Source organism: Microcebus murinus, chromosome X (genome assembly GCF_040939455.1).
Source record: "Microcebus murinus isolate Inina chromosome X, M.murinus_Inina_mat1.0, whole genome shotgun sequence".
Classification (NCBI taxonomy): domain Eukaryota; kingdom Metazoa; phylum Chordata; class Mammalia; order Primates; family Cheirogaleidae; genus Microcebus; species Microcebus murinus.
This window is the reverse complement of record NC_134136.1, coordinates 47,208,151-47,236,077: the sequence shown is the minus strand read 5'-3', so window position 1 is coordinate 47,236,077 and position 27,927 is coordinate 47,208,151. Positions and strand designations below refer to the sequence as shown.

The following is a 27,927-nucleotide window of genomic DNA, read 5'->3' as shown; positions in this document are numbered from 1 at the left end:
CCTGAATCATATCCAGGAGCTGGAATGATTATATGGTCAGCCTGACTGTCTTCCCACATGCTATGTATGCCATGTTGCTTTGCAGCTCGGCTTTGGATCGTTCCTTGGGATCATCGGATCAAACCTTATTGAGAACAAACGGCAGATGGTAAGTTTTCATTCCTATAGAATCAAGTTCTTAATCTGAAAAAGCTCAACATTTATGTGGATAAGTAACACATCTCTTAAGTGTGCACAAATTTGGTCATAAAAGAAACTGCCTCTTTGCCCGTTCTCCTAAAACTCCAAGGAACTTGTTTTACAGTGACACTGTGCTATAAGACTTGATCTCATCTTGCCTGATGCTCCCCCACTGGCCTAGCTAGTCTCCTTAAAGACAGGGATAAAATATTCTGGCTCTTGCCCTTTACTTTCTTCCTCACTCCCAAAGGCATGCTCCAGCCTATCCATTCAGGCTACTACTGTCCATGCCTAGAATGCCTTTGCTTCTGTGATTTCTGCTACTGCAGCCCTCTGCAATCTTCCTCTCTGATACATAATCTTTTTGGAAAGTTTTTTGCAGAGAGTTCCTGCCTTTTAGGAAATTATCATCTTTGATTAAGAGAAAAAAATGTACTTAGGCATAAAAAAGACAAAATGAAATTATGAAGCCATCCTAAAGTATCTCCATTACCCATAGCTCAAAGCTAAGTGTGTTGTAAGGATGAAAGAAGAATGAACATATAACACAAGGTGAAGCTTAGATAGTTCTATGTCTACTAGGGGCTCACAAGAGCAAGCTGTTGTATTTTCCTGGTTCAATCTGAGAAGGCTTCTTCGAAGGCAAGGGTAGAAGGTACAGACCGAATTGCAAGCACATGGCAGTTTTATAGACTTGTAAATCAAGATGCCTGGTGAGTGGTCAGATGGTGGACTGATTAGGTTCCCCTGTACAAGTCTCTGTAGCATTGAAACTTTGATAATGGGGTCTATTTAACAGCAAGTTTAATCAGATAACGTAATAGCTCTAGGGACAGAGAACTCTAACCATATGTTTTCCCCTAGCAATGTGGGGAATCACCCTCAAGGGAGTTCTAATAGTTTTCTTCTTCCATTTCACCTGGACTCCCCTCCCTGCCAGTTGTGTTTGCACTTTGGACTTAAATTATTCAAAATAATGGGGGAGTTTTAATTGTAGAGCTGATCATAGCATAGCTAATAATGCCAATTTAATGACATCGTTCATCCATTATTTACCAATTCTCTGTAGTACTGTGAAGTGAGATTTATGGAGAGAGGTTTCTGAACAACTCCCAAAGGAGATAAGTATTTCCTCCTAGCCTACTGAGGTGGGAGAACCATAGGGTGGCTCTGACTTTGATTTCCTCCTTCTCCCTGGAGAGCAGCTCAATGCTATGTTATTTCCCCCTCATTTCCCCCCAAAACCTCAAGGAAGTGAAATGCTGATTCCATCTAGCTCTGGGGGTCAACTCAGGCAAGTGGTAGGCTCAGGTAGCACCTCTCCTGGCCTCCAGAAACACCTTGAAACACCTACCCTCCCCCTCACCTTGGGTTGTAGTATCATCTTTGTAATAGTAGACAAATTATCAACATTAGGAAAATTTCTGTTATCTAACACAATTAGAGAATATAGCAGTCTGGTCCAAGCAAACATTTTTCTTACTTGAATGTTTTGTATCTACCACACAGAGTTGATCAGTTTCAGAGACTTCAAGCTCCTGTAAAATGTCCTTGACATTTATGTCTTAATAAGCTGAATGTTTTCTTCCATCACTGTTGCAGAAGGCCCTGTAGGGTTGTGCAGGACCTCAGTATCATCCTAGTCTTCCTCAGTGCCCACTTTATCCTTGAGCAGCAGTGGGAGGGGTGGAGAGAACACTGGACTGGGAGTTGGTGGGCACCAGGCTCTTCCATAGACTAGGTGGAGACCCTGGGCATACCACTTCCCCTTGCTGTGCCTCTATTTCCATATAAATAAACTAGAGGGCTGGACTACATGATGTCAAAAGTCCAACATTTTTCTGAGTCTGAGGATGGAAGGGCCACACAATACAGTTCCTTCCTAGACAGCATGCTGGATACCAGCAAGCCTCCTCTTCCTTTGTGTTCACAGAGTGAATTTCTTAGCTTACCCTCTTGCCCTGAAAATGTAAAAAGTGCTCCAGTCTCCCCTTCTCTGCTTCCCCCCACCTCCTGGCCACCACCATGCCCCCCCACCCACCCCACTCATCCTTCATAGCTAGAAAGAGCACTCCCATGGGGCAGCAGACTGGAGTTCTGCTTTGGCTGTCGGTCTCTTGGGGATCTCCTACTCTCTAGAAGCAGCGAATAGCAGGCTAACGGACTCTTTTGTTCCTCCCTGCAGCTGGTGGCCTCTATCGTGTTTATCAGCTTTGGTGTGATTGCAGCTTTTTGTTGTGCCATAGTAGACGGGGTCTTTGCTGCCAGACACATTGTGAGTATTTTTAGCCCTGGGTTAAAGTAAATGTGTAATACGACAAGGCTTCATTGAATGTGTGCTTGGTGTTCGGTGCTGTGCTAAGTGCTGTAAGGTATACTCAAGAGGGAGAAGACAGGGTCCTTTTCCTCAAGGAACTGACAGTCAAGATGAGGACACTGATGAGGACACACAGGCATTTAGAGAACTGGGTCTAAGCCGGGGGTTCAAACTCTAAGTGCCATAGTGGTTTGTCTTTATACCAATGCAGTCACAAAATATAATTAAGATAAATAAAATATCATTTCAATATTTTTTAAGGAAGGTAGGGGCCCACAAAGGCAAAAGAGCCTAGGGCTCAGTGAAGTCAGAAAGTAGTCCTGGTCTGGCCCACAAACCAAAATCAAGAGCGAGCCACAGCAACTTACTAAGCCCCCACAACAAACTCAGAGTCATTTTTTCCCCCAACTGAACCAATATTAAAAGTGAAAACATCCCATGAGCTAGTTTGAAATCATGTTTTCTAAAATAATTGAATTAGAGCAAAAATGTATTATCAGAATTTTCTGTGGACCAAATGATATTTTATTCCAGTTTGGTTACTGGCTAATTGTTAGGGTCATCCTAAGGAGTGTCATTGGTATGGCTGGATCTGAGTTACCATGATTTGAGACATCAATATTTCAATTCCAGCTCATTCTTGAACCCTCTTCCCAGACAGAAGAGTCAGTTCCCCATTTGCCAAGATTAGAGAAACTCATATGGTCAATGCTGTCACCCAAATAGTCTCTGAAATGATGTGTCAGGAAATAATTTCTAGGCAGGGGGAAAAATAAGGGGTGCAAGAGAGAGGACCCTTACCTGATTTTCTTTCAAGGCCAAGATTATAAATGTAGGCCCCTCTATTAGACCCATCCCTTCTGATTTTAGTTGAGAACATCCATTTTTTCTTCATCTGTTTCTTTTTAAAAAGATAAATGACACATCGGTAACTTTGAACATCCATAATTCTACCACCCTAGCTAGGCAATTATTACTGTTTTTGCATATTACCCTCTGAATATATGCCTATTTTTGTAGCATGGTTGCAGTCAATCAAAGTGTACACATGCTATTTTGTATTCAACAGTAGCCATCCTAATAACAATAATTCCTTGTTTTTGTGTAGTGCCTTTAGTTTGTCAATGTGCCTTCACACCTATTATCTCATTTGAGACTCACAGTAATCCTGTGAGATATGTAGGGCAGGCATTACTATCCCCATTTGACAAGCAGTATTCACTCCAAGGCAGTCTCCATGGCAACAGAGGCCTAGTGGCTAAGAAGCCTGCGGTAGATTTTGATGGCATCATCAGCTAAAATGGCTTCCTTCTTTACCATCCTCCTCTACTCCTAATGGTTTTTAACAGCTTTATTGGAATATACTTCATATCCTATACAATTCACCCATTTAAAGTATATAATTTGATGTTTTTTTATCATATATGATATATATTTAGTATATATCAGTTATGTGCAATAATCATCACAGTCCATTTTAGAAGATTTTCATCATCTTAGAAAGAAACCCCCTACCCTTTAGCTATCGCCTCCCTCTCCCCCCATTTCCCCAGCTCTAAGCAACCACTAATCTACTTTCTTTTTCTGTAGATACCCTGTTCTAGACATTTCATATTAATGGAATCATATGTGTTCTTTTCTGATTGGCTTATTTCATTTAGTACATTTTCAAGATCTGCCCATGCTGTAGCATATATCCATATTTCATTCTTTTTTGTGGCCCAGTAATATTCCATTATGTGGATATGGATATGGTATATTTTGTTTGTCCATATACTAGTTGGTGGACATTTGAGTTGTTTCTACCTTTTGGCTGTTATGAATAATACTGCTATAAATATTTGTGTACAAGTTTCTGAATGAACATATATTTTCATTTTCATTTCCTTTCCACCTAGGAGTGGAATTGCTAGGTCATATGGTAACTATGTTTAGTTGTTTGAGGAGCTACCTGACTGCTTTCCAAAGTGGCTACACTATTTTACATTCCCACCAGCAGTGTGGAAGAGTTCTGATTTCTCCACATCCCCACCAACTCTCATTATTATCTGACTTTTTAATACCAGCCATTCTAGTGGGTATGAAGCAGTATTTCATTATGGTTTTGATTTGCATTTCTCTGACACACCTAATGTTTTTGATCATTGGCCTGAGTCAAAGGTAATGGGCAAAAATCCAAATTATATTTACTGGAAGATTCCTCTAATGACCTCTAATGCCTATGAGTCCAGGCCCTCTGTACCTTCTGCTGTTAGTGACCTGTAGTATAGCATTTGATTCAAAGATTTGAAATAAGTCTGGATGAATCTTTGAGAAAATCTTTCTGCTTATACTGTACCTGCCCTAAGACATCTGCCAATCCTCACTAATACCCAAAAAATTTTGAGGAAGGAGGCTTTATTAATCTATGGTGGTATCTGTTGGCCAACTTAAATGAAAGGCACATTTGGACCCTAGCATAATTTGTGTGGGTTAGAGCCAACCTGTCTAGTTTTTGAGGCCCATTAATGTCATCTTGCCCTGTTCCTTTGGCTTAGGTGAATCTGAACTTCCTCTCAAGACCTACCTTCTCACACATTCCTCTATATGTGTCTTGTTCCTTCTCTCTTGTCTCATATTTCCTTCCTTTCCCCTGTCCCTACTATAGCCATTGACTAGCTGAGAAAACCACTTTACCTTCTTGTGCCATAGTTTCCTTCTTTTCTAAATGGATATAATAGTAACCTACCTTTCAGAGTTAGCATGGGGATGAAATTAAATAATGGGTGTGAACATGCCCTAAGAGGGCCTTGCAAACAGTAGACACCCCACATAAAGCAATTACCCTTTCTAACTCTTCGCTCCATAGTTGGCGACCTTTTACACTAAAGAGGTGCTGAGCCCTGGCCTAGTGACCTATTCTCACCTCCCAATTGCCTATTCTTACTCCTATTCTGGGGTCTTAATGAAGAAGAGCAACCAGAGGCAGCAAATGGACAACCATCACACATGTTTGTCTTCATTTAGGGTAGCTGGTGGCTGAATGCTTTTTGCAAAACCAGGAGGTCAGGAGGGCTATGACCATCACATTAAGCCTCCTCTTCAACAGGAGAATAATGACTTCTGCCATTACCCAAACATGGAAAATAAGTTCTGCCAGGTGTGAGCATGAGAACCTGCATTCCTTTCCAGCCTGACTCCAGGATAAACTAACAGGGCAATGTACTTTCAGAACACTGCGCAGCCAGGAGGTTCATATAGAAGTAGCTGATGGAAAGTCCTAGGTCCTTGATGGCGCAGCAGGCTAGAAGGCAGGAGGCACTGGGGTGCCAAGTACAGGAGATGTTAAATTACATGTGTGAGGAAAAAGCAGCCACCAGGATTACCAGAAATGGTGTGAGAAGTGGGGCATAAGGGAGGGAGGCAATGCATAAATTCCCTCTGCCTGGGCACTTCTGCCAAACCCCTAAAGTCAGTTTGCATAAAGTGCTAGTCATTTCCTAACCTGCCTTTGGTAGAAGCCCCCTACCACTTGGGGGATGTGAATAGCCCCTACTTGCAAGCTTTCAGGCAGCCCTGGCTTCTGTCTGTCTGTTCTACCCCAACCCCCATGCCTGAGAGCTCCCTCACCAGGAAGCTGGCCAAGCCTGCAGGGTAAATCAACTGTCCTTGAGCCCCATGTTAGTTTTTTGGGACCTTTGCAGTGTTTTGGAGTTCACAGGCCTTATCTAATCTGTGTAGTTGAGTGAAAATGGCTCATAGTTCAGTTGAGTTAAAATGTATACCAGTCCCAGGAGCTGCCCATCCTCCTGGGGCTTGCTTCCTGAGCTCTTTCTTCTGAAAAAGCTATGGAAATGACAGTAGGGAGTACAAATCAGCCAGTCCTCATCCTGTCCTCAGGCGATAATGAGACCTCACTGTTGGAGCTGGGCTCCCTTCATTTGAAAGTGTGATGTCACTATAACCTGGAGTTTTGAATCTTGGTCCCTGAGGACTGTTTGCAGGAAGACAAAGACTAGACAGAAGCAAGAGAAACTCAGAGAGGAAATTTTAAGAAACTAATTTCTCAATCAATTTCCTAATTTCTCATTAACCAAGTAGCCCAATAGAAAGCAGTTACTAGAGCATATTTGTCTAATCCTCAGAGTCTCAGTCTCCCTAGAAAGGTAATTCTCAGAAGTTAACTCAATCCACTGCCTGCTCCAAGTTGTGCGTGTGTGTGTGTGTGTGCGTGTGTGTGTGTGTGTGTGTGTTTTCAAATCTTTTATTACCAAGCAGAGCACTTGCTGTTTTATTTTCCAAAGCCAAAATCCATTTGGTTTGGTGTTTCCCTTTCCAGGATCTGAAACCACTCTATGCTAATCGGTGCCACTATGTCCCTAAGACATCCCAGAAGGAAGCTGAGGAGGTGAGCCAGAATGAGGCTGCATGTCTTTAACTCCTGGGAAAGTCCCCTGTTCTGCTTTAAAGTCCCTTTCTTTTATTCCTTTTCACGGGCCTAAGGTTTGCTACTAGGTGTGTATAGCTGATTTGTACAGTGGGTCAGAGCACAGTGCTAATGAGGCCATGGCCATAGGTTGGAGCCTCATGAGGCCTAATCAAATTTACTTTGTTCTGTGGTCACAGGCTGACCCTCTGACCCCAGCTGGCAGCCTCTCAGTGTGTGGCTTTGATCCCAAGAGGACAGATGAAGAGTACAGAGGCCACAGGGCATGCCACTCCCCCATCTCTGTGGATGATGGTTCAGTTGCCTGAACTAGGTGCCTAGCTGCAAGAACAATGGGAGCCCCACCCAGGCACTAGGCCTGGACCAGGGAAACAGAGCTTGACTCCCACACGCAGGAGGGGTCTGGGAGCTGAGTGAGGGTAATTGAGAAGCCTGGTCCAACTCGACACTTTAGGGAGACCAAGACTGTTGGCCTGGCCTATCTCATGATACCCGCAAGAGGTCAGCCTAATAATGCTTGAGTGGGCATGGAAGACTATCTCTCTCCTGCCCCACACAGCTCTACTCGCGTACCATCTTGCTTCAGGCAGAACTAGAGGCAATAGGAAGTGAGGTGCACAACTCCAGGTCATTTTTGTAGCACTTTCATTTACGTACACAACAATCCCTCCACAACCCAGTGATCCTGTCATATGAGACTCTACCTATGCTTCCAGGAACCTTGACAATTTCATACTCTATTAGCCTAGAATTGAAAGTTGATCCCTCTGAGAATAGTTAGAAAAATGGTAAACCTGTGATTGGGAAGAGAAAAGGAAGGCAAGTGGATGTAAAATGGCCACTGCATTGCACAATTTCAAGGGAAGCCATTTTACAAAAAATGCAATGTGAATGGCACCCTTGGAGTTAGACGGAGCAATGATCCTGTTCTCAAGGCTTCATGGCCAATACTTTTATTATGGCTCTGCCATCTACTTGCCTCCTTTTTCTTTTAACAGCCACTAATTTCCCATTTCTCTGTTCTCAGGTTAGAAGGGAGGAATAGAAATGTGTATGTGCTAATAGCTTATCAAAGGGGCAGTAAGCATTTGGATAAAAGACTCAATATAGGAAAAAAATGCCCATTTACTATGCATGTTCTCTATAACAAAGCAAAACAAATTTATAAGCACTTCATTGTATCTGTATGGGGGAGAGAGCCTCGAAAATGTCTTGCAAACAAGAGATGGTAAATGCAAATTAATTTGTTTTCATTTTAAAAACTTTTTGCAAACCCAAAACGTGTACAATGTCATTGTTATACTCTGGATTTCGTCGTAATGGCTTTCTTGTGTTAACTTGGTGACTGTAAAAATATTAATAATGACTTCCATAGGTTCACTTGTAACCCTGGTCCCCCTAACCCTATTTTTCCTGTATAAGGTCATAAGTTCCTCAACCAAAAATTCTCCTTCCGCGGGGGTTATGAGGAACCTTACCCAGGCAGCTAGAGAGGTACTATTGTACTTCAGAGTGCATGTGACGGCCCCTCTGTCTTCCTTCCCACCTGAACCTCTTTCCTCTTGTGCCCTGATTTCCCCTGCCCTCGTATCCTCTTTTCCTATAGTGCGTTTGTTCTTCCATATGTCTCCATCTATCCTTTCTCCCTTCCATCTCTACCCTTCAGGGATGGGGCCCTGAGGGCTGTGGCTGAGGCTGGACATGAGCCCAGCTACACAGTGACTTGCCTCATACACAAGTTTGGCCGGTTCCCTGCCCAGCCCCATCCCTCTCGTGCATTGGTGTGTTCATTTCACAGCCATCCTTAATGTCTCCATCAGTCACTAACTCGCATTTCCAATCCCAGAGGGTCCTGCCTTCCATCCAATGCCAGCTCATCTCCTCACTGTTGTCTACCCTCAGGTGAACTGCCCTCACCTCAGCCGTGGATTCTGCACACCTCGCATCCGGGGCAACACCTGCTTCTGCTGTGACCTCTACAACTGTGGCAAGTAAGCATTGAGCCCTAGGCATAGGAATTATGGTTTGACCACAATGGGCACCAGAAGGGCTGAGGGTGGGGAAAGGTGCATGGTAGGATCAGAGAATGGAAGACATTGGTCTGTCAACAGACTTCAGCTGACACACGTTACCTGCCTTCTGTGTGCCTGGCATCATGCTAGGTAGTTTCACACATGTGATCTATTTAATTCTTACCTATGAGGTAGGTAGAGTTATCCCCATTTCACAGATGAGGAGAATGAAACTCAGAGAAATGCAACAGCTAGTCCAAGGTCACAGGGAACTTGAAAATGGTAGAGGTAGGATTCAAATCCAGCTGTATGTCCAAGTTCAACAACATTCAGCAAATACTTATTGAGCACCTTCTCTGTGCCTGACCCTATTCTAGACACTGAAGATTCAGCAGTCAACAATACAAAAGTGCTTGCCCCCATGGAGCTTATGTTCTAGTAGGGGAGACAGTAAACACACAAATATACAATATGTTGCCAGATAATGATCAGAGCTCTGGAAAAAATGAAGCAGGAGGGGTAGATAGTGACAAGGTTGTGGGGTGTGTGTGTGTGTGTGTGTGTGTGTTATGTTAGATAGTCAGGAAAGTCCTCTTTGAAAAGGTGACATTTGTAAAGAGACCTGAATGAAGTAAGAGGGCAAACCAAGTATGTACCTGGGGAAAGAGTATTTCAAGCAGAGGGAACAGCAAGTGCAAAGGCCCTGAGGCAGGAGCAGGTTTGGTGCTGGATTTGCTACAACCACTCTGGCTTTCTGCCTCCCAATTGCCAAAACATCATTTAGGTGCTAGGAATACAGAGATCGCTAGGGAGGAGCTCACATACTAGTAGGGAAGATAGACATGTGAACAATTGATTGCAATATATTGTGACAAGTGCAGTGTGGTCAGTGGATGTGGTGGGGACTCTGGTGGACCAAATGAATGAAAGTCAGAGTTTTCTGGGGTGGGGGACAGAGTCAAAGTTTAGGTGATGTGGAAGCTGAGACTTACAGGAGAAGTAGGGAATTCGGAGACAAACCAAAAGGGGGTAGAGGTGGGGAGGATATCCCTGCCAGTTGTCAGGACGTAGGGGGTGGAGATAGTTATAGAAGATGTGGTAGGACGTGAGGGCAGAGCTGTAGCCGGAGGTCAGATGATAGAGAGCCCGATGGTCATAAAAAACAACTTTGGACTTGATGCTATAGGCTATTGGGAGTCACTGAAGGGCACTGAATGGACTTGCATGGTTGGAGACTGGAGGCAGCTAGGTGTGCACTGCAAGCGTGCAGACCACAGAAAATGGAGCCTCGATCAAATTGGTTTGTGGACAGTGGAAAGCAGGGAATATTTATCGAAGCAATCTTGAAGGCAGAATTGACAGAGATGCGTGAGAAGGCGATGCATAGTGTGAGTGAAGCACCCCTCCTCCATGCAGGGTGTGTCAGCCAGTGCCTGTCCCTGCACGTATTTTCTTCAGACTCTCAGTGCAAAGAGCTGAGGGCCAAGGGAGGGATGGAGTAAGGGAGAAGCTGGCAGAGGGGGGCTGGATGGAGCTAGATTCAGAGGCACCAGGTAGATGCACCCCCCTTCTCACTCACTTTCCTTACCCTTGGTATTTGGGGGCCAGTTTCTCTGGTTTGAGGATTAAGACCTGGCAGAGTGGAGGCAGGTAGGAGAAGGCAGAGACCTCACACCAGCCCTTTACCTTCTTTGTAGCACCCATCTTATTTCGTTGAAAGGGTTGGCAGTGGAGAAAGAAACTTACAGGCTCAAATGAGGTTTAGAGATTATCTGGGGGGTTCAATTATTCATGTTGTAATAATAACTATCACTTGTAAAGGACTTCCCTCCTTAGCAGCGATGATTGAGAGCTGGCTATAATTGTACTTCCTGAGCCCATCCTTCCAAAACTGATCAAAGGAACATGACATAGGTCCTAGGGGGATTGGGGTGATTTTGCTGTCTTTCCCCTCCTTATCCCCTTATCCCTCCCTCCTCTGCTCTGTCCTTTCCTCTCTTTTCATCTCCTCCTTCTTCTATCTGTCCTCCTGCCACCCTTCTCCCTTCCCCTTGCTGCTCCCCTCTCCTCTCCCATTTCCTGGCCTCCTGGGGTGGTGCTGGGAGCTGGCCAGAACTAGGCCTGAAACCCCAAGGAGAGAGCAGGCCGGCTGAGAGGGCTGCCAAGTGTTTCCTTGCAGACACACCTTTCTCTCAGCAATGGGTGTGTTTCTGAAAAAGGTTTGAATACACAAAATCCTACTTTAAATTCCATTTATCTGAGCCCTCAGGTGAATTGTTTTTGAAAGTGAAAGCTCAAGCCCTATTTATCTTCCTGCCAATCTTAACTTCATAATAACTGACTTTCTTACTTTCTTAAAGCAAGTTATAGCAGTATGGTCCTTAACACTCTAAAGGAATTTTATGAGGCAGTGTGCTAAACTATGGGCTCCCTAAAGGCAGGGAAACATGACTTAATCTTATCTGTATCTCCTGGGCCCAACACCAGGCTGGTCATGAATTTAGAGGGGATGGAAAGGGTGTGACATTTATTGAAAAGGAACAAAAAGAAGAACTCCCTTTTCACCAGGAATATAAAATATTGGACTAGGCAACTGAGAGGGGGGTCATGGGAATACTGCCCCTACCTAGTGTCCAGAGGCCAGCCCCAGGTGTTTCTCACAGCCCTTGCCCAAGTCTGTAGTGCTAAAATTCCAAGGAGAAAACCAGGAGAAAATGACTTGCCTAGCTTTTCATCAGGAAACAGTCCCACCAGGCTGTCAACCCAGGCCAGGAGACTTAAGAGGTGATGGTCCCACAATAGAGGGAAAAGTTTTTCCTTGACCCAGGGCTTTTTCACCCAGAGCCAAAGAGACCTGAACTCAAGGCCTAAATATAGCTAACAGCAAGCATTCTGAGACTTGGAGACTTAAATTTTGCCAAATGTGTATTTGTTTTCCTCACACGAAGCCTATTTTTAATCAATTGCCAGCTCCTCCAGTCCATTTCCTGGAAAGGAGGCCAAGAAAAAAAAAGTGGGAACAAAAACATCAGGCAGTCATTTGTACGGTGCTACGGAAACAGAGTTTCTACTGTCCCCTCGAACCCACAGACCTTCTTTGACGTCAGGGGTGGTGAGGTTTTAATAGCAAACATAGATTATTCCATTTAGCCTTGTGCAGGAAGGTGGCTTTCTCTAGGACACAGCTCCTCGGCTGCTGACTTTCAGAGTGCTTCAGGCTTTCATCTCCTCACTCATCTTTGGAGAGGTCAAGTCAATATCACTGCTTTTCAGTGTGTAACCTAAAGGAAATGAAAGGAAATGGAGTGGTTTGTGAACTGCCTCAGCTGGTAATAAAATGAAAGAAGATAGCTTACTTCCATTCATTCCTTCCTTGACAAACTTTTATTAAGCTCCTACTATGTGCCAGGGATTGTTCTAAAAGAATGGGTATCAATAAGACATAGTTTTGCCCTTAAGGGACTCAGTTTTCCAGGGGTTTGCAGGGAGGAGGACTTAATAGATACATAGAACACATGCAGTGGGAGAGAAGTGCACAGACGCTGCCCATTGCCACTGCCTGTCCACCAAGATTGCTGAGTGGTTCCAGGCCTCTATGGAAGAGCAGAAGGATGCTTTCCTGCTTTATCCAAGATCTTCTACCTCCTACTTTGTTCAATGGGATCTAAACACAGGTTATTTGCTTCTCCAGGCCCACCCAGCAAATTGAGAGCCAGGGGGTGAAAGCCCATATTGGGTAACCAATCTCACAATCAATGCAATGATCAGTCTTTGCACTCAGTTACTCATTCACCAAGTATCTATTGACTTCCTTTAACGTTTCTACCAGTGTGCTAGGCGGTGAGAGAAACACAAAGAAATGTAAGAGATAACCCCTGCCCTCAAAAGGTTACACTTTCGACAGAGACATCATGTTGGCCTTGGCCTTGATTGTAGCTCCAGCACCCAACACAGTACTCAGCACTGAGTAGGCTCTCAATACATACTGGATTAAATAAATAACTGAATTATTGACATATGCAAAGTGCCAACTAAGTGGAATAGATCATCTGAGGCTGTGGGAGTCCAGGGAAAAAGCTAATTAATGGGCACTGAGGTCCCTGAGGAAGGCACCATTGAAGCGTTGAGAAGTGGGAGAGATTAGGACAAAGAACACAAGGCAATACCTTCCATGCGGAGGAGGAATCCGTGCAAAGGTTTGGAATAAGTGCCCAGCATGGCCAATGTGGGGCTTTGGAGGACTCCAGCCTGGGGCTGGATTGTGGAAGACTGAGGAACTGGACACTCCCCTGAAGGTCCCAGGAAGCCACAAAAGGGTTCTGATTAAATGACTGACATAGTTTAAAAAGCGTTTCAGGAAGAGTAATCAGGCAGTGGTAGGGTCTGGCAGGAGGGCCTGGGAGTCATGAGGCTGTGAGGTGGGAGGGGTGGGAATGCAAAAGATACAATTTCAGAGGAAGCTCTGCTCAGAGACAGAAACAAATGGAATCATGAATCTCAAACAGAAACAAACCACATTAATTTGCTAAACCCTGAGCCATGTCTAAGAAGTAACTTTCTTTAGCTTCATGGTTCCGTTAAAAAAAAAAAAATTTCAATAGCTGCTGAACCCACTCAAACTGAAACCAAATATATATTCTCTAAAATGATTGGATATTTTAAAGCAAACTACTAACCTATATCCATATTGTGGTCTATGCCTTTAAAGCCTTAGGTACCTTTAAGAACAGGGTTCAAAGGTTTGAATTGTGTTGCCAGAGGCTGGCTCTTAGAAGGGACAAAATGTAGCTACATGTTTTGGTGGGGGCTCTTATATGCTGGAGTACCACTTTTATGCCTGCACTCATTAACTCCCCTGGGCTCAGAGAGGTTAAGAAAGTTGCTTGAGGTCACACAGTGCATAAATGATAGGTCCAGGATTCGAATGTAGTCTGACTCCAGAGTCTGCTATATGGCATACTGCCTGCCTATAATATAGTACTAGCCCACCCTCGGTGTTTTAGGAGGTAGGCAAAGATAATTTGAGGGTCCTTAGAAGCTGACTCCCAAGCCACTAAGGTGTCCCTACAGTCCCACGCTCATCCTTACATACAGGGCTGCCCTTTTCAGGGGATAGTCCTTGGATAGGTGTGCCATTTGGGGCAGTTAGTAATCTGTGTATCTATCCTTCCTGCCCCATCCCCGAAGCCTAGTATAGTGCTGATTAATAAGAGACCCTCAATGAATGCTTATGGATGCACTCTTCATGTGCTCTTGAAAATATGGAAATCCAATTCAAATTCTGATGAGCTGAAATACCCTTAAAATTCCACTGTGGAAGCTTATTACTGAAAAGAGTGGCTCTCAAACATTGGCAAATCTGTTACCACAGACTCCTGAGCCCCATCCCCAGAGATTCTGCCAGGTTGAGTAGCATTGAGGCTGGGCCTAGGAATCTGCATGCTTAACCTTCTGTTTCTCAAAGACATAAGCACACACACACAGATACACAGAGACACCCACAGGCAGACACAGATAACACACTGACACACACAGGTAGGCACACATAGACACACAGATGATTCTGATGCAGTCTGTCCTGTAAGCACAAGAATCCAGAGATAAATTCATCTGTAAAGTTTACAAATCTTTTCTTTTACATGAATAACTCTCCCTTATTCATTTTGGAGATTAACCTTTGATTTGTTTTTCTTTTTCATTTTTGGTGTTCTTATCACAGGGGAGTCACATGTAATAACTATCCTGACGCCAGGGTGTGTGGTGTGACTTTAAGAACTACAGTGTTTTAGATTCATTATCAATTCCAGTGGTCAAGTTGTAAACTAATTTGAACTGCCAATCCTAGTGGATTAGGATACCACTTTCAAAACCTCATTTAACCTTAATTATCTTCTAAGCACTCTATCTACAAATACAGCCACATTGGGGGTTAGGACTTCAACATATGAATTTTAAGGGACACAATTCAGTCCGTAGCAGGTAATGTGGCAGAGAGTGATTGGGCTGGTGGCAGGATGTCTTTGGACAAAGCAGGCAGGGAAGGCCTCCCCAAGGAGGTCGCGTTCAGGTTTTGTGCAGGAATTCAGCTTTAGTTCTTTACCAGGACATTTTTGTTTTGTTTTGTTTTGTTTCGTTTGGAGAGGGGAGACACTGAAGCCTTTGAAGCCTAAATTCAATCCCAGGTCTACCACTTAGGACTTGAGCAAGTTCCTCAATCTCTCTGTATTTGCTTTCTTTGTCTGTATAAATGGGAATGGTGATTGTCCCTACCTCATAGAATACTGTCAGGATTTGCAGCGCTGTGAGATAGAACTATCCGTGGCGATGGGAATGTTCTATAAGCTTCTTTGTCGGGTACAGTAACCATTAATCATATGTGGCTATTGAGCACTTGAAATGTGTCTGGTGAGACTGATCGACTGAATTTTGAATTTTACTTTATTTAAATTTAAATAGCCATATGTGGCTAGTAGCTACCATATTGGACAACACAGATTTAATGAATTAATACATGTAAAAATGCTTAGCACTGCATCTGACACATAGCAAGTGTCAAAAAATGCTATCTAGGATTAGTGTTAGTGATGGTTACAGGTGTTCCTCTGGCAGTTTTTTTTTTTTTTATAAACAGCAATCATACTTTGATTTATTACAGTGTCTTGCTCCTTAAGTGCATGACTATGATGTCCCTTATGACAGCTCCTCATCTGCCTACCTGTCTTTTTGCTGATCTGCACAGTAGCCTAATCCCTGGGTGGCAGGGGGTGGGGGCAGGGAGGAATAGTCTGCTCCCTGGGGACTAACTGGAGTGTGTTCCTCCCTGTCCAGCCGGGTGGAGATCACAGGTGGGTACTACGAATACATCGATGTCAGCAGCTGCCAGGACATCATCCACCTCTACCACCTGCTCTGGTCTGCCACCATCCTCAACATCGTCGGCCTGTTCCTGGGAATCATCACTGCCGCTGTTCTTGGAGGATTTAAGGACATGGTAAGGAAGGAAGTGACTTTCCATTGCACAGTGGCCCCTATTGGGGGTAGGGGGCAAGGCAAGGAGGTTGGGGGCAAAAGGGGCCCATATTTTGAAGAAAGGAATAAAAAGCAAATGCTTCAAGTATACAGCTACGTTCAAACATCTCAACTTGAAGGATCCAGGTTATGTCATCAGTCTGCAAACATTTCTTGTTAACCCACGAATTACCTATGTTCTTGAGGCACATTCTGGGGGTGACGTGGGAGGAAGGAGGAGTGTTCTTAATTCCCCCATTCCCACTGGTTATGTAAACATAGTCTTTCATACCTCCTACAACCCCCTCACACACACTTTTAGTAGGAATTTTTTGAGGGTAGTTTTCCCCCTAACAGATTTTGGAAGAGATAGAAGGAAAGGTTATTTTAGCTATAGGTAAGATTAATGCTAGTCTCCCCTTCTCCAGGAATTTCATCCTGGAGTTTCTCCAGAAAGAGCATCTGGGCTATTTTCTTTTTGCATTTGAAGAGCCAGCCCTAGGCTAAGCTACTTGCCAGGTCATGCTTTCAACTTCAGCCTCAACCTCAACCTCCCCTCATTCTCATCCCTCCCTTCCAAATCCTTTCCATATCTGTGTGTGCGTCTGTAAAGGAAAACCAGGACTCAATAAGTACGTGCTCTGTAATAATAGGCTCCTTTTGTTTTAAAGCATTTCTGAGCATTTGTTTGCTCATTTGATAAGCCTTGATCTCTAATTATGGAGACAATAGTTTGGAGCTATGGTTAGCAACCTGGCTTCATATAAGAATCACCTGAGGCCGGGCGTGGTGGCTCATGCCTGTAATCCTAGCACTTTGGGAGGCCGAGGTGGGCAGATTGCTCAAGGTCAGGAGTTCGAAACCAGCCTGAGCGAGACCCCGTCTCTACCAAAAATAGAAATAAATTAATTGACCAACTAAAAATATATATACAAAAAATTAGCCGGGCATGGTGGCGCATGCCTGTAGTCCCAGCTACTCGGGAGGCTGAGGCAGGAGGATCGCTGAGCCCCGGAGATTGAGGTTTCTGTGAGCTAGGCTGACGCCACGGCACTCACTCTAGCCTGGGCAACAAAGTGAGACTCTGTCTCAAAAAAATAAACAAATAAAAAAATAATCACCTGAGATGCTAACAAACAATAAACGAGATGCCTGGGCCCCTTCTCCAGATATTCTGATTTAATTGGTCTAAACTGAAGCCCAGACATCAATTTTTTTTAAGCCCCCAGGTGATTCTGAGCTGCAACCAGGGTTGAGTACCACTGCTTTAAAGGAATGTCCCATGTGTATTTAGGGAATTATTTTGTGCCTAGAAAGGGACTTTCCTTTGACCTCAGAAATGAGGCAGACAGCCCCTAGGCCCTTGGCTTTTTCTGTCCGGTTTTGGGGTCCCGGACCTGGAAACAGGAACTGGAACGGCAGTTTGTAATTTGATCCTGGACTATAAAAAGGAAAGGTGATAGGAAATGAAAGATGGGGCAGACATGGCAAAAGAATAACCTCTGTAGTTTTGGGCAGCCTGTCTCTAGCAGGACTGGGCTGACTGGAAGTACGCTTTCTCTCTTTTTTCCACTCTCTCACTCATACATACATTTCCGCATCCCTGCTCCCCTCCCCAACTCCAGAGCCCAAGCACTAAGGAGTAATGGATGCATCAACATAGGTGGGGCCCTAACAGAGAGAAGGATTTCCCATAAGTTTGGGCCTGAGGAAGCTTTTAGGTGAGAGAGCTGCAGAAAAGCTGTTTCTGGGTTGAGGCTTCTTTGGAGTAAAGAATGCTCTTTGTTCTTGGAGGCTTTCCCCAGAGGGCAGGTGAAAGTACAGCCTTTGTGTAGAATCTCAGCAGCTCTGGCTGGAAGAGAAGTTCCGGCTGGAAGAGAAGTCCCAAGGGTTGGTGAGTTGAGATAGGCCCCCAGGATGGGTGCTAAGAGTTCTCTAGGCCAGGTGAGTGGCTCACACCTGTAATCCCAGCACTCTGGAAGGCTGAGGAGGGTGGATCATTTGAGCTCAGGAGTTCGAGACCAGCCTGAGCAAGAGCTGGATCCCGTCTCTACTAAAAATAGAAAGAAATTAGCTGGACAAGTAAAAATATATAGAGAAAAAATTAGCCGGGCATGGTGGCACGTGCCTGTAGTCCCAGCTACTCGGGAGGCTGAGGCAGGAGGATCGCTAGAGCCCAGGAGTTTGAGGTTGCTGTGAGCTAGGCTGACGCCCCGGCACTCTAGCCCAGGCAAGAGAGCAAGAGTTTGTCTCAGAAAAAATAAATAAATAAATAAATAAATAAATAAATAAATAAATAAATAAATAGAGTTTTCTAAATTGTCCCTAGAGCTTTCAGGCTCAGGTGGCAGAGCTGCCTTCATGCAGAAATGGAGCAGGTGGTGGCTACTTGGTAGGTCTTTCAGGGTTCCTACATGGCTTACCCCTGCTCCAATTTTACCCTACTGTGGGTCATGGTGCTGAAACTTCCACCATTTTTGACTCCTTACTTTCCACTTTCAAAATACATGTGTTAAACAAAGAAAAGGGCTAATATGCCACAGAGGTGTTAGTACCTTGAGTTACTAAACTCAGCATGAAGGATTTGATGAGATCATTTTCCATGGTAACAGAAGGAATTGAGATTTGAAGGCAAAGGGCACGTGGGGAAGACAGAGAAGGTGGCTGGTTAGACATCTTTTATCAAGAAATTTCTGGAAGTTGGAAAGAAAGGAGGAATTGGAAGGTGGCATACTAAGGAATACAGCCCTGCCAAGCTTTTAGCCTTAGCTTCAGATCCGTTTGCCCTCATTGTGCCCCTTTTTGTAAAAAAAACCAAAAAACAAAAACAACAACAAAAAAAACCATAAAATTAACCACTTCAAAGTGTATAATTCTGTGGCATTTAGTACATTCAGAATGTTGTGCAAGCACTGCCTCTGGCTAATTCCAGAACTTTTTTCATAAGCTGAAACCTGTACCCATAAACAGTCATTTCCCATTCTCCCTCCCCTGATCCGCCAGCAACCACTAATCTGCTTTCTGTCCGTATGGATTTACCTATTCTGGATATTTCTTGTAAATGGAATCATACATGAGCTTCTGTGTCTGGCTCCTTTTACTTATCATTTTTTTTTTTTTGAGACAGAGTCTCACTCTGTTACCCTGGCTAGAGTGCCGTGGTGTCAGCCTAGCTCACAGCAACCTCCAACTCCTGGGCTCAGGCAATCCTCCTGCCTCAGCCTCCCGAGTAGCTGGGACTACAGGCATGCACCACCATGCTCAGCTAATTTTTTTCTATATATATTTTTAGTTGTCCAGCTAATTTCTTTCTATTTTTAGTAGAGACGGGGTCTCGATCTTGCTCAGGCTGGTTTCGAACTCCTGACCTTGAACAATCGGCCTGCCTCAGCCTTCCAGAGTGCTAGGATTACAGGCGTAAGCCACCTCGCCTGGCCTACTTATCATATTTTTTAAAGATCCATCTACCTTGTAGTGTTAGGCCGCAGAAATGTACAGCCCGTGTGGGGGAGAGACGACCGCCCAAAAAGACTCAGAGTCCAGAGACTTGATGCAAGAGCAAGAGGATTTATTTCCAGCGCAGCGCAGGGGCAAGCAGCACCACCAAGCTAGGGAAGCTGCCGCGCCGACCTTTTTTTTTCCTTAGGATTTTATAGGCAGAAACCACACGCAGGTGGCTAGGGATCACAGGGTGGGGGGAAATTCCATGGGCTTTGACCTTGCACAAACATGTACCGGATGGGCTAATATCGGGAACTTCTAATCTTGGTCAATAAATTCCAAGGACTAACGGCAAGCGGTTTTCGGGAAGTTACAGAGTGGTGCCGGCGGGGGAGGGAGTAGGGTTAGATTTTTCTCCACAGTAGCACATATTAATGCTTTGTTTCTTTTTATGGTGGAATAATATTCCATTGTATGGATACACCACATTATGTTTATCTGTTTATCCATTGATGTACATTTGGATTATTTCCACCTTTTGGCTATTGAGAATAGTGCTGCTGTGAACATTTGTGTACAAGTATTTGTTTGACTACATGTTTCCAGTTCTTTTGGGTATATATGTATAGGTGGAATTGCTGGGTCATATGGTAACGCTATGTTTAACTTTTTGAGAGACTGCCAAATTGTTTTCCACAGTTGCTGTGCCATTTTGCATTCCTGCCAGCAGTATTTGAAGGTTCCAATTTCTTCATATCCTCACCAACACTTTTAAAAAAAATATATAGCCATTCTGGTGGGTACAAAATGGTATCTCATTGTTTTTATTTGCATTTCCCTAATGACCAGTGGTGTTGGGCATCTTTTCTTGTATGTGTTGGCAATTTGTATATCTTCTTTGGAGAAATATCTATTCAAGTTCTTTGCCCATTTTTTAATCAATTTTTGTTGTTGTTGTTGTTGAGTTATAAGAGTTCTTTATATATAGTGGATGCTAGGCCCGTATCAAGTATGTGATTTACAAATATTTTCTCCCATTCTATGCATTGTCTTTTAATTTTCTTGATAATGTCCCTTGGAGCACTAAAGTTTTTTATTTTGATGAAGTCCAATTTATTTTTTCTTTTGTTGCTTGTCCTTTTGGTGTTATATCTAAAAATCTATTGCTAAATTCAAAGTCATGGAGATTTTCCCCTATGTTCTCTTCTAAGAGTTTTGTAGTTTTAGCCCTTATGTTTAGGTCTTTGATCCATTTTTGCTCAATTTTTTGTAATAAATAAAAGCCCAATTTAATTATTTTTCATACACTTATCTAGTTTTCCCAGCACGTTTTGTTGAAGAAACTGTTATTTCCATTTTATGATCCTAGTACTCTTGTCAAAAATCAGTTAACCACAGATGTATAAGTTTACTTCTGGATTCTTAACTGTTATCTTTGATCTCTAGAGGAAAAGGGGGTTTGTTGATGGTCTGTCCTGATAGATACAGTAATGGCCCTTTACTCTCTACAAAGTGCTTTTGCATAATTACTTTCTTACATCTTCACTATTACTACCTCAGGAGGTAGGTGATATTGTCCCTGTTTAACAGGTGAGGAAACAGACCAAGAGGGGTCAACTGACTTGCCCAGACCTAAGTAGCTGAACTGGGACTGGAGGCCAGATTTGTCAGATGCCAGAGCTTTTGCTCTTTCTACTCCATCCCAGCTGCCCCTGACTAACATTTGGATGGCCCTTTCTGGATCTACAAGTGTTTCAACAGACATTACCTCCTTTGTTTAGTTGCTTTATTTTTTTTTTAATTTTAAAGAGATTTATTCTGAGCCAAATTTGAGGACCATGACCCGGAGCCACTGCCAAGAGGCCTTGGGCAAGTGGACTCGTTGTGGCTGGGTTACAATTTGGTTTTTATACATTTTAGAGACAGGGGTTACAGGTAAAGCCATCAATCAATACGTGGGAGGCATACATTGGTTTGGCCCCAAAAGGTGGGACATCTCGAAGCGGGGGCATATAGGTTATAGGTGGGTTTAAAGAGTCTTTGGATTGTAATTGGCTAAAAACATGAAGCTTTTTCTAAAGGCTTGGAATGTTTTATTTATTATTATTATTATTATATTTTTATTTAATTTTAGCGTATTATGGGGGTCCAAGTGTTAAGGTTACATATATTGCCCATGCCTCCCCCCCCCCCCCCCGGAGTAAGAGCTTCAAGCGTATTTAGTTGCTTTAATTAAAAATAAATTAACAAAAACAGGTTACTGCCAACTGTTGGGAGCTTCTTTAACAGTAAGGAAGGAAAGCAAGGGAGATACGGAGCCTTACCAAATGCCAGCCTGGGAAGTCTATCAGGGACCAGTGGAGAAAAAGAAAGATGAAAGTAAAGATCAGGGGAGAAGATATTTGAGTCATGAGAAGAGAGAACACTAGTAGGGGTATAGATGGAGGCATGAAGGAGGAAAGATTACTTAGATCACTCTATTAAAATAAGAACATGCTGTAGAAAGTCGTGGAACATCAACCAGGTGAGCCTAAGTAAAATCGCTGGCCTAGGTCCAAATGTGGTTGGTAACTTGAGGTGTGTCTCCCCTCTGAGTAGAGTGCCCTGGGGTCTGTAGGGAGGCACAGGCAGGGGTGCTGGCTGATGGAAGCCATTTCCAGGGAGTGTGACAGGAGCCAAGGGCTGTGAGCTGGCAGCCTTCAACAGAATTAGCTAGGAGCCACCATTTCCAGAGTTGTGAGATCCTAAAATGAAAAAGGATGTCTTCATTCCCTGACCAGAGGTAGTTGGTGAAAAAGGTCTATAAAAAATGTTTTATCAAGTGTTTGTTGACCAAAGATATGAGGATTTGAGATAAATCTTTAGAAAGTGAATATATCTTGCCATTTTCTGCTAATTGGTGTCTCTGGTTGGGAGTAAACTGGAGAGGAATAAAAGTGGCATTCTTTCCCAAGTCCGCAATCATTGTCTCAGAATAGACTCAGTTTTGTCCAGGCAAGATTGCTTTCACCATTTCCTGTGCTACCTAGTAACCTTTTGTTTTACTGAGGCTTAGAATGCTACTGATCAATAATGAGGGTCTCACAAGTTAAGCCTCAGAATTTTAACAGAAATACATACACAAACTCCTATATGTGTGCACAAATAGAGACAGAGCCCACATTTATTGTAAAATCAGATTATAGGCTTAAAACACAACCAGAACATTATTTTGGGCCATCTCTTTTGCCCCATCCCTGCCCACCTCTTCACCCCACCCCCACTTCCTCTTTCTCTCTTGTTGTCCTATTTGTTTTTCCAACATTCTCTACCCTTTATTCTTTTCTTTTCAATGGCTTTCCTATGCTCATTCAATCTTCCTCTTATGTTTTTTTTTTTTTTTCTGTTTCTTTCTCTATAGTAGCCAGCTTCCTTTCAAATATCATCTTGGACCCCTTGCCTTGCTGAAGACATAAAAATTTGTAAAGATATAGTTTACATCATTGCATGATTATTTCTCCATAGTTAGGCTTAGTTTATTTAGATAGAAGAGCTGGTTTCATTTTGCAAGAGCTGGAGGGTGTGTTTTTAATTGACAGAAGGCCAAGGGAACATGATTTCTGATACTTCCCCAGGAATGAAATTTCTTCTTAGAATTCTGGTGGAGAGGTAAGGGCTTTTCTGAGTGTTCTTCCTCTGTAAAGCAAGCCAGCCCTTAGAATGGTCAGAATCACAGCCCTCTCCCACACATTACAGAGGCTGACAAACATTTCTCTGGTTGTCTGTGAGCTGCATTATAATGACTGAGGTTTGTAGCTCTTCAAACCTCCTAAAGATGTAAACAGTAACCCACTCCAAGGAAGAGAGCAGCGGAATTGTGTTGAAACTTGCTCTAACGGAGTTTCTCCTGCCAACACCCTAACATGGTTGCCTATGCCACTGCCAAAGCCTGCTTACACATTTTCATCACTTTAGAGGAAGCTTCTGCTCTCTGTTAATGTGGCGTAAATATGTGCCAGAAGGAAGACACATTAATTTTTCAGACAGCTCTCAATTATCCACACGAGTGGAGGAGAAATCAATGACATGGAAGATGGAAAAACCATTTACCCCACGCTTTGACCCATGCGGTACAAAGCACAGTCCTACTTGGAAACTAGTGAGCAGTGGGGACTACCTTTAGCAGTGCTTTCACCCTGCCTCCATCCTGGACAAGATTAGCTTTAACCCTTCCAGGGCTACACACGCCACCATGTTGTAAAAAGGCTATAAAATTCTTTCTGCACTGTTTTGTTTGCAAAAAGAAAAAAAAGGATCAATATACCCTGCTTGGTCTTTCATGGCTCCTATGCACTGCTAGGATTTTGCCTCTATCCTGCAGGGCTGATGAGAAATGAATACTTTTCATGTCTGCAGGACAGCTCTACTTAGCAAGGTTGCAATCTCCAAGAATTTTCACAACTTTTACAAACTTCGTGATTGAACACACTCTGTCACAGCAAGAGCAGTAGCCTGTTTAGCCTTGCCTATTTGATATTTTGTATTTTGAGTCTTATTTTTTCTTTTTAATTCGTGGTTGTTTTTTAAAAATCACATAAATAATTTCAGCTTTTCTATGGGTTTGAATTTTTCAAATTAAAAAATTGGGGGGGGGAATGACACAATACATATTAGTTGTAACAACTTTGGCAGATACAGTATTAAATAGAAAGTTAAGAGTCCCTGTTACCTCCTAATACTACTACTCTCCCTAGAGATAACCATTGTTAACAGTTTGCTATGAATCTTTCCAGGTTAATTTCTTTGCATTTACAAACATACATACATATACAATTGATTGGGTCATTTTTAAACATAAATTGGGATCATGCTATATTAATTTAATATGGTAGCTTTTTAAAAAATTAAAAATATGTCCTATACAATCATTGTGTATCAATAGCTACATGGTATTCCATAGTATAGATGTACTGAATTTATTTAACCATTCTCCTAGTGATGAATATTTAATGTTGCTTCTAATTTGTGTTTTTCTGCAGAACCCAACTCTCCCGGCACTGAACTGTTCTGTTGAAAATGTCCATCCAACCGTTTCTTACTACGCTCGTCCCCAAGTGGCATCCTACAATACCTACTACCATAGCCCTCCTCACCTGCCACCATATTCTGCTTATGACTTTCAGGTATGTTCTGAGAGAAAAAGAACTCTCTATTACCCTGGATCTCACCCATGCTATCTTGTTGTCTACACAAATTCAGTTATAGAATCTTTCCATTGTATTCATGATACATATGAAGTAGCCAGGCTCTTTTATCCCTAATGGCCTTCAGCAGTCTGTGGATGCTAGCTTAAGGACTACATAGGCAGGCAATGATGGGAGAGATGGAGTGAGTGGGAATTGCCCAAGGGGAGAAGGAACAGAGAGATGGAAGAAAAAGGGAGAGGAGGTAGGATCAACATGTCCAAAATTGCCTTGAACTACACCAACAAGAAGGAAAGTTGTCTGGGGAATGGCAGCTCATTAGTATACCAACATGGACCTCTCTCCAACAGTGGCTTTCCTCTGCCATGGGGAAGGCCTAACCCTGTTCGTTAGCATAAGGGTATGCTGAACCATACAAGGGTTTGAATCAAACGTGTAATGAGGAAGGAGACCCTTTCTTTTTCTCCAGACTTCCTAAGTAGGACTGCACAGAGAAAAATATTTTTTCTAACACCCTCTCTCCTTTTTTGCCCTGTTACCACATAGGTCATATTGTTACAAAATTTGCACTTTCCCCTTTTCCTTTTGAGTTGAGACTTCAAGTGCAGAAAAACAGAACTGAAAAAGGCACTTAGCTAAAAGGAATTCGGTGTATGCAGAGTACTGAACTAGGCACTTTGGGAAAACAAATGAAATGGTCTTTAGGCAGGTACAATGACTGTAAACTCTTGCCCACAGAGGAGTAGAGTTACACTAAACTCTGGTTAATTAAAAACTCAAGGAACAAAGGAAATACCTTTTAAGGAAGGGAAACTCATAATGAATTTTTCTATTGATCAAGAGCCCATGAATGCTCCAAAGGCATATAAAAGCATGACTGTTTAGGGGTGCTTCCAATTAACCAGCCAGTTTGACAATACAAAGCCCTTGGGCAACCATTAATTTCAGCTTCAGATTAGCAAAATAATTGAAACTTAAAAACCCTATTAAGTTGAATAAAGTGAAGTTGTATTTGGTTTAGATACTGTTTGGAGAGGTCTAGGGCCCTACAATGTGATAATAATACATATAGTGTGAATATGGACTTGCTCACTGTTATAAAATACAGTACTAGCTCAAAGAGGCATCCATTAAATCTTGGAAAAAATAATGTTAGAATTTGTTTTAAATCCCATTGTATACACAGGTAGGCAACTCAGGTAACTCATTACCCAAATAGGTGGTATACATTGGAAAATGATATTTCATTTTTATATTGAAGTAAATTACATTGATTTTAGGAATTTACACTTTATAATAAACCCTTTAAGTAGGGACAATAATACCCTTGGTGATGGTTGCTACAAACTCTAGGAAACCTCTCTTTAGGATATAGAGCCATCTCTCTGTCAGTCATTCCTCACTCAAACCCTACCCTAGGAATGAAAACGAGATTGACAATGCCAATGGTGACTTGGGCTGTTGGTTTCTGTTCAATGTTTACTATGTGTTCCCTTGTGCCAGGCACTGAGCTAGGAGCTGAGGATTTAGGGGTTGAATGAGATAGTCCCTCATTAAGAGATAAGTCTAGGGACTTGGGGGTGGGGATTCAGGGGATAGCAGTAGGGACAAAACAGCAAATAGACTATTACCCAGAATGCTATGGAAACAGGGTACCTTAGCTAGCGAAGGGCTCCAGATTTAGCCACCTAGTCCAAACTTACACTGTGGACTTATAGCAGGGACTTTAAGGATTGTAGAAGCCTCTACTTTTTAATAACAGCTACTATTCATTGAGCACTTACTAGGTACTAAGCATTGTGCTAAGTGCTTTACATATATCATCATTCAGTCATTACTCTTTTGAGAGTGCTCTTGTCATTGCCAGTTTTAAAATGAGATGACTGAATCATAGAGAGGTTAAGTGACTTCCCCAAAGTCACAGAGATGGTAAATGGAAGAACAAGGGTTTATATCCAGTGCTGTCTGACTTTAGAGATTCATATCAGGGATTCTTCGGAATTCTATGAATCTGAGTGCAGTATGTATTTTTCCCAGTTAATTTTGGGATATTTATACTTTCTACTGGTTTAAATTATGGGCTTCCTAATGACAGACCTCAGAAAGGGTCTCTTTACTCTCTCATTAAATTATTAAACCAATCTACTTTTCAGGGATTCCCTTCCTTCATGCATTCTCCAATTCAGGGGCTGCTTAGACACCACTTATCCACTTCCCAGTTCTTTCCCTAGGCTCAAGCTGTCTTTTGTATTTCTTGTTTGGAGACTTTATAGCTGCATGACACAGATCTTGAGGAGTATGTTTTTAAGTGATTTATCTTTTGAACTTAAATGATGTTTTGTTGTTGTTAGAGATGGGGTCTCATACTATCACCCAGGCTGGAGTATAGTGGCCTGATCATAGCTCACTGCAGCCTCAAACTCCTGGGTTCAAGCAATCCTTCTGCCTCAGCCTCCCAAGTAGCTGGGACTACAGGTGTATACCACCTCACCCAGTTAATTTTTTAAAAATTTTTGTAGAGATGGGGTCTTGCTATATTGTCCAGGCTGTTCTCAAATTCCTGGCCTCAAATGATCCTCACACCTCAGCCTCCCAAAGTAAATGGTGTTTTGTTTTAGCATTTCAACTGAGCTTTTTTGTTGTTGTTGTTCACCAAGTTCTAGTCCCTTCTAGTTTATAGGAGAAAATGCCAGTCTTTACCCAAGAAAGCCAAGAGGCCAAGGAACATCTGCTTGTGTTCCCAGATAAATAAAAAGCAATCAACAAACACACACCCACTCTGACAATAAAACCACCAGAATCACAAACCTGCCCCAAAAAGTCCAGCACTACCTCATGCTCTTCTGATTGTAAAATGACCTAAGTTACAGCCAGAAATTGACCTTTCTAGACTTTCTTCTGAACAACTTCCCCATTTGGGTTATTTCTAAATAAGACTATTTCTGTGACTTTGGGTTTAATGATTTCTGTTTCCTTTTGACCCCGAAGCTAATAGAAGGATGAGGAAAAAGACTTATATGATTTGTTTTAACCCTTAAAAGTCAGGCCCTTATAGGGTAGCTGTCCAGTTAGGAAGCTTGGGAAACATTTCTTGTGGTCAGACATGAGCAAGGACTTAGGTCTGGTTAGCTGGCCCTGAGGAAGTTTCGAGTGCTGAGCTTAGAGAAATAGGACTCTTTCAAGCATTGGACTCCAGGATGTCCTTGCTTAACTCCAAAGCAGGAAGGATATAAGCTGAAACTACTGTGTCTCCAACACTCACTTCTCTTGCCCTTCGCACTCATTTCCCCACTATCGCTTCGGACTCAGCCAAACAGTCCAAAATCTGTAGGGTGTAAAGCACAGGTTTCTACTTCTGCC

At 42.9% G+C, this 27,927-nt stretch overlaps 1 protein-coding gene across 2 annotated transcripts in view; it reads left to right on the top strand.

The window, feature by feature from the left end:
• Nucleotides 1-27,927, top strand: part of TMEM255A (transmembrane protein 255A) — a 50,099-nt gene that overhangs the window by 15,924 nt on the left and 6,248 nt on the right. The window contains exons 3-9 of one of the 2 annotated variants that reach the window (XM_012739104.2): nt 86-148; nt 2,366-2,455; nt 6,816-6,884; nt 8,346-8,417; nt 8,826-8,914; nt 15,764-15,926; nt 24,403-24,546. In XM_012739104.2, the coding sequence (XP_012594558.1) occupies nt 86-148; nt 2,366-2,455; nt 6,816-6,884; nt 8,346-8,417; nt 8,826-8,914; nt 15,764-15,926; nt 24,403-24,546 (690 nt within the window). The remainder of the gene's footprint in view (nt 1-85; nt 149-2,365; nt 2,456-6,815; nt 6,885-8,345; nt 8,418-8,825; nt 8,915-15,763; nt 15,927-24,402; nt 24,547-27,927) is intronic. The other variant, XM_012739106.2, reaches the window with a different exon arrangement.